The sequence below is a fragment of the Lipophrys pholis genome (assembly GCF_963383615.2).
Source record: "Lipophrys pholis genome assembly, chromosome: 12".
Lineage (NCBI taxonomy): Eukaryota > Metazoa > Chordata > Actinopteri > Blenniiformes > Blenniidae > Lipophrys > Lipophrys pholis.
The window spans coordinates 12,013,421-12,020,175 of NC_137641.1; the positions used below are offsets into that span (position 1 = coordinate 12,013,421).

Genomic DNA, 6,755 nt, shown 5'->3' on the forward strand with positions numbered 1-6,755 from the left:
TACATCGGTTTGGTTGAAGAAATCCAAGAAAATCTACCTCAGAACAAAAACATCTGAAAATCATTCACATTTTTGTTAACATCTTTATCAGAAGAACAATTGAAATAAGAACATTTTTCAAAAACACACCGACACACCACTTTCAAATGAAGTCCTTCAGTGTAATGATGACATTCTATTGACAAAAACTCAATTTCTACAAAAGATCCGTCAATCTCCATCTGGGATACTTCTGCATAAAAGTCAGTGATGGATTGTTTAAAAATAACAGCAAAACCACAGAGGTTACAGACATGAATTAATAATCACATTCTAAAGTCTATAAACTGCACTGCACTATAAATACAGCACAATACATTTGATGTCGGGCCCTCGCCACGTGACCACTTAGTCTGTTTGGGTGCGATTTTATCACTGCAGGGCTTTCCAGTTCATGGCTGTAATTCTGAGCGCCACCGGTGTGAGAGATGCTGTGTCACGACTGTTAAACCAGGACACGCAGTCCCTCCCCCCTTTTCCTCGTCCTGCAGTGACACCGGTGCAGTTAGTTGCTTTAGATGTTCAACATAAATGTTTTTGCAGCATTGCTGTGGACTCTGTCATGAATCTGTGTTGGACGTCTGTTCTTTGAAGTGGCTTGGCTTGATTCACTATTTATGTCAACAAAGATGTGCAGCTTTTCCGATATGCAGTTGTTGTTTTTTTAATGTTTTCCTCTCATGTCTTCATTCTGCCTTCAACCCTCAGTTATTTCCCTCCTGCACATACTCCCATGGTCTCTCTTTCTTTTCTCGTTGTTGCAGTGTAAGGCTATCGAGCCTGCATTGTCAGAGTTTAGAGAAAGCGCTTGCGTCAGAGCCCCTCGTCCTGCTATAAAAGCCGAGGCTGCGGCAGCAGCAGGCAGTTGAGGCTTAAACCTGAGCTCATCGTACACCTCCACACACACATATACACAGAGAGAGAGAGGGAGAGCAGCCCGACCTCGCAGCACTCCATCATGTGTAGCATCGGATATGACCCCTATTACTCCACTTCGTCATACAGACGCTGGTATGTCGAGGCTCCCCCTCGTGTGGTGGTGACCAGAGGAAGGACCCACTCTGCCTACTCCTCCCACACATCCCCGCTGTCTTCCTCCCGTCTGCAGTACTCGTCTCCTGGCCGGACGCTGCTCTCCTCGTCCTCAGCAGCCTCTTCCCTGGAGCTGGAGCTCAGCCAAGCGGCCCAGATCAGCTCTGAGTTCAGGGCTGTGCGCACACAGGAGCGCAGCCAGCTGCAGGATCTCAACGACCGCTTTGCCGGCTTTATAGAAAGAGTGCGTGAGTTGGAGCAGCAGAACCGTGCGCTGGAGGCAGAACTGCTGCTGCTGAGGCAAAAGCACACCGAGCCGTCCCGTCTGAGAGCCCTGTATGAGCAGGAGGCCCGGTCCCTGAGAGCAGCGGTGGATGAAGCCAGAGCAGAGCAGCAGGCTGTCCTGGGACAGAGAGAACGGCTTGAACAAACCCTGAGCGCCCTGCAGGGTCGATATGAGGAGGAGGTGTTGGCTCGTGAGGAGGCTGAAGGGAGGCTGATGGAGGCCCGCCGTGAGGCCGACCAGGTTGCCCTAGCTAAGGCCGAGCTGGAGAAGAGTGTTGAAACTCTGCTGGAGGAACTGGCCTTCCTCAAGAGGATTCATGAAGGCGAAGTGGCTGAACTACAGGCCCAAGTCCAGCTGGGCGTCCAGGTGGCTGTGGAATCTGAGGCTGCCACTCCTGACCTCTCGGGAGCTCTCAGAGATATCCGGTCCCAGTATGAGAGGCTGGCGGCGAGGAACATGCAGGCGGCAGAGGAGTGGTTCAGAGGCAAGGTTGGTTCTCTGACTGAAACCGTGGCCCAGCACACTGACGCCGTGAGAAACTCCAAGGACGAAGCAGGAGAGTACAGACGCCAGCTACAGGCTCGCTTGCTGGAGATCGATGCATGCAGAGGCCTCAATGACTCCCTGGAGAAGCAGCTGCATGACATGGAAGAGAAGCAGAGTGCTGAGATAGGAGCGATGCAGGTCAGTAGAGATGCTGTAACACCCTGCTTTATCAGAGATGCTTGATAATCATTTAAATCCATTGCTTAAGGTATTGCTTTCATAATGCAGCTGTATTATGTTCCCTCCTCTTTGGCTTCTATTTAGGACACCATTGCAGAGCTGGAGAATGAGCTGAGTGGCACCAAACAGGAAATGGCACGTTACCTGAAGGAGTACCAGGACCTGCTCAATGTCAAGATGGCTCTGGACATAGAGATTGCAGCATACAGGTGAGAAACTAGAATAATGAAGGCGATGGTTATCAGAATAAATGCTGGATTTGTTTGGATGTTAAAGAAGTCCAAAATAAACAGGAACACAAGATGACTGTTTTTTGTAATTCTCAAGTTGCTTGAATACTAACAACGTTCAATTAGTTGAATGTTGTTAGTATCAACCACTGAATTCCTTCTCCTTGAAACAGCTATTTGTATAGAACAGGGATATACTGTATATTTGACTCAACCTCATCAAAGAAGTTAAAGAAACAAAACAAACAAAAAACATAAAACTTTATGACTAAAACAATTAGAATCCAAACTTTTCATTCATTGCAGGAGCAAGGGAATTTCATCTGGGACTCACATTTAAAGAACAGATACAAATAATAAATACAATAAAAACAGAGATAACTTTGTCATTGACCTTTTTATGGTTTACTGCCATAGTATTTTTGGGCCTTTGAGTTTTAAGACAGTACATTCAAAGAACCAGATTCTATATGTGACGGGTTTATTTGTCTAATGTGTATCCACAGTGGTCATTAAACCAATTGTCAGAGGTCAATGAAGCAAGAGAGGTTATTTAGGACTTGATCACATTCTTAACAAAGTTAGAAAATAGGTTAGATTGACGGCAATATGCCCATTCAGGTTGTGCTAATGAGGTGAGTCCCACATCAGAGGAACTGTGCTTCACTTTCAGCATACGAGACACTATGGTGTAGTAGTGCTCAGAAATGGCCAGAAGAGAAAGCTGAAAGTGCTTATGAAACTGATATCCAATGCACTGCAGTGCACAACACTTTTTCTTTTTTTCCAATCTATCTGCATAGGAAGCTCTTGGAAGGAGAGGAGTCCCGCTTCAATGTCGGCCTGGCTGGGGGAGTGTCCTCCTTGTACAGCCATAGCTTGTCTGCGCCCTCCTTTGCCCGCCCCGTCTTCTCCAGCCTCAGCTCCGGCACCTCCTACATGCTGACGCCCCGCCTATTCAGCTCCAGCGTCAGCACCACTGAGGGCATCATCTCTGCCAGCCACGGCCAGAAAGCTGAAGCCAGCCCACCTGGAGAGGAGGCGGAGGAGGAGCAGGAGGAGGAGGCGGAGGAAAAGGAGGAGGAGGAGGAGAAAGCAGAGAAAGATGAGGAAGAGGAGAAGGAGGAGGGAGATGAGGGTGTGAAGGAGGAGGAAGAAGAAGAGGATAACAAAGAAGAGGAGGGAGGAGCAGATACAGAGGGCAAAAAAGAAGAGGAAGAGGGAGGAGAAGAAGAGGAGGGAGATAAAAAGAAAGAAGATGAGGAGCAAGCTGAGGAAGGAGATGAAGCGGCTAAGGAGGAAGTAGAGGGTCTGTGAATATATTCTTTTTAATCACATGCTAAGGTTCCTCAAAATAACTTTTAACATATCTCATAATAAAGTGTCATGTGTATGTGCAGGTGGTGTTGAAGAGGAGCAAAAACAAGAGGCTGCAGAAGATGAAGGAGAAAAGGAGGACAAAGGTGGGGAAGAGGAGACCGAAGTCAAAGAAGAAGCACAAGAGGAGGTGAAAACAGAAGGAGCTGATGAAAAAGACGAGGACCCCAAGGATGGAGAAAAGGAGGAAGAAGCCCAAAAGAGTGTGGAGAAAGAAGACAAAACTGACACCAAGAAAGAAGACGACACAAAGAAAGAAGACAAAGCCGAGACAAAGAAGGAAGACAAAGCCCCCGAGAAAGACGTCAAAGCTGCTCCGAAAAAAGACGACACAGCTGAGGCCAAAAAGGAGAAAGGCGAGGAAAAGGCAGCCAAACCTGAACCTGCTGAAGAGAAAAGCACAAAAGGTCAAAAGTAGGCCAGTCGCTTCAGCAAACTCGGGTCAAGACTGTCCATGTGCAAGACATAACACAAACACAGCTGCCAGCAGAGGCATCAGCACTCCCGTCTCCAAGCTGCTTGTTAACTCGGTGCTCAATAAAACAGTCCAATAGTCATTTACAGCAACAAATCAAGGTTAACTGCTTGCAGATGTCCAAAGTAATCCATAAAGGTTTGGCTTCACACATCCCATTGAGTGTAGTATGTGCAACTGCTGAATGTAGAAGTGACCGTGTGAGTTTTGGGTGGTTGCAATAAATGATTCTCATCGCCATGTGTGTCGATCATTTTGTGTCCCGCCTTCAACTTTACGGTTTGGCCTCTTTTTGTCAAAAGGTGTCCTGGAACATCTGATGCTCTGCATTTATCACAGCAGGGATTTAAGAATGAGATGTGTGTGTGTGTGTGTGTGTGTGTGTGTGTGTGTGTGTGTGTGTGTGTGTGTGTGTGTGTGTGTGTGTGTGTGTGTGTGTGTGTGTGTGTGTGTGTGTGTGTGTGTGTGTGTGTGTGTGTGTGTGTGTGTGTGTGGTTTATCCTCTCCACTCCATCTGACAATAACAAACAGTGACTTTGCTGTCACAACATTGCTTTCCAGATCATTAACACCCTGCTGTGTCACACAGCCCGTCACAAAAGAGTCCTGCGATATTTCAAGATGTATTTGACACATTTGAAGTGAAACTGAAACTGAAAAGCAATAAAAACCCATCTAGCCCGTTTAGATCAGCTCAGCTTGATAAAGGTTATGGGCTGTGGTTTAGTTGCTTTGCTATACTGGTGAAATTATTAGTAACGCTCTGACTTTGTGAAACAATAATAATAATAATAACTTTTCAGCAAAGTTACAAAAGTAAAAAAAAAAATGTATTTGGAAAAAAAATAAACTAAACAGTTCACACCAATCAACCAAGAGCTTACACAATCAAACAGTGTATAAGTAACAGCAGAACAACATAATCTGGTTGCATGCAACATAGAAATCCCACCCTTTCTTCACAGATAAGATTTCTTTTAAGCTTCCACATATAAGATTCATTTAACCGTGTGAGAGCTATTATATTAAGTCTTTAACGCTCATTGATTTACAGTAGATCAGGTTCCTCCACAGAAGTCTCCAAGAAAACATTAAAGTTATAGACATCAGGGATATTAAAAAGATTTAATCTCTTTTGAAAGTTCACTTTTCAAGAAAGTTCTGAAAAAGTGAAGAAACAATGTGGGAGTTTTGAGAGTAATCCCAACAGTGACCCTAAAAATCACTCAATGCTGTTTTCAGTCAAGATGGTGTGGTATGAAAAAACTATTTATTTTGCTTTGCACCCTGATTTTATTCATTATTTATGTGGGAAGTAACAACCACCCGCTGCGTTTGGGTTTTATGGTAGTTCTTAGCTTTACAATACTCAGACACCCAGGACACACACAACAAAAATACAACACAGCGGGGCCAAACAGGTACTGCCAAACAAAAAGAGGAAAACCTACATCATAGTACCTGATGGCTAACTATACAACAATGTACTTAATATAACAAAAGGCAGCTTCTTCCCTTGAAGTTCCGTTAACTAAAGTTTCAACAAACACACATTTACTAAACACAAGTGGCAAACCTGAAAAAAACAAAAATGGAGCTGTTAAATGACATCAACTGGTGGGCGGAGCTGAGCCAATCAGCCGCCATCCCCCAATCCAAGTGCTCCACATCCGGACAGGAGGAGGAGGAAGTCGGTGAGGGTACCTTCTGTCAAACAGCACACTTTGGGTACTTCCGAATAGTCCCTCCGTTCTCCTTTCCTGTCCACTTTTCCTTAACCTTGTGGATGACGTCACGGGTTTGAGGAAAGGTGTTAGGAGGCTTCCTAAAGGAGTTAGTGAAAGATGATCAGGTTGTGACAATCGGACTGAACTTTCACTAGGTGACGTAAGAATAATCTGACAGGTTAGTGACGTCTGCCGTGGTGAAAAAAAAAGACAAATTTCCAAAAATGGCCGACAAAAAATGCATTTATAACACTTTCCACTGTTCCTCTAACCACTGATATAATCTCAAAGATCACAACGTTTGAATTGAAATGAAAGGAAAAGAGGCTCCAGGCTACGAGGAACTAAAGTGAAACGGCTGCCACATGAATAAATAACCAATCAAACGGAGAATAGGCTGCACAAAAACTTTACTTCACTGTGTTCGTTTACAACATCTGCATAACATTCATAGTTGGGATTTGGGATTATTTAAAATTGCTCAAGGCAGATTATTGCATTGGTAACTTAACATGATCCTTCCTCGTGAGTTTCCGTGAATGCTTGGATGAGTGGGCCCCTTTAAATGTTGTCGCCGCAAAGAATTGTGAGGCAGCATGTAGCCCACGAGGTACTGTACTTGATGTATGCTCTCATCCACAAACAAGGAAATATCCTGCTGTATGGTCTTCTCTCTGGCATCAAAATTAAAACATAATAATAATAATAACAACAATATATATATATATCACAACATTGCTCTTGCGTTCACCTCAAATGATCTGAGACCTGGCAACACTCACCAGCTGCTTCATTTCATTCATGGCTTGAGAAACACATTAAATGTCGACAAGTAAGGAGCATTTATAGCCGCGGCCGTGGGT

At 44.6% G+C, this 6,755-nt stretch overlaps 1 protein-coding gene across 1 annotated transcript; it reads left to right on the plus strand.

Moving 5' to 3' along the window:
• The first annotated feature begins 908 nt into the window (after window positions 1-908).
• nefla (neurofilament light chain a) lies at window positions 909-4,403 on the plus strand. Its single transcript, XM_080477281.1, has 4 exons — window positions 909-2,041; window positions 2,168-2,292; window positions 3,117-3,622; window positions 3,714-4,403. Exons 1-4 carry the CDS (start codon window positions 998-1,000, stop codon window positions 4,106-4,108), a joined length of 2,070 nt encoding a protein of 689 aa, XP_080333407.1. The 5' UTR covers window positions 909-997; the 3' UTR covers window positions 4,109-4,403.
• Window positions 4,404-6,755: the final 2,352 nt, after the last annotated feature.

Bases quoted from the DNA above. Each gene is read 5' to 3' on its own strand.
- nefla (XM_080477281.1), top strand. From the start codon at position 998: ATGTGTAGCATCGGATATGACCCCTATTACTCCACTTCGTCATACAGA. The intron at 2,042-2,167 runs GTCAGTAGAGAT...GCTTCTATTTAG, and splicing joins CTGAGATAGGAGCGATGCAG to GACACCATTGCAGAGCTGGA. The intron at 3,623-3,713 runs GTCTGTGAATAT...GTGTATGTGCAG, and splicing joins GGCTAAGGAGGAAGTAGAGG to GTGGTGTTGAAGAGGAGCAA.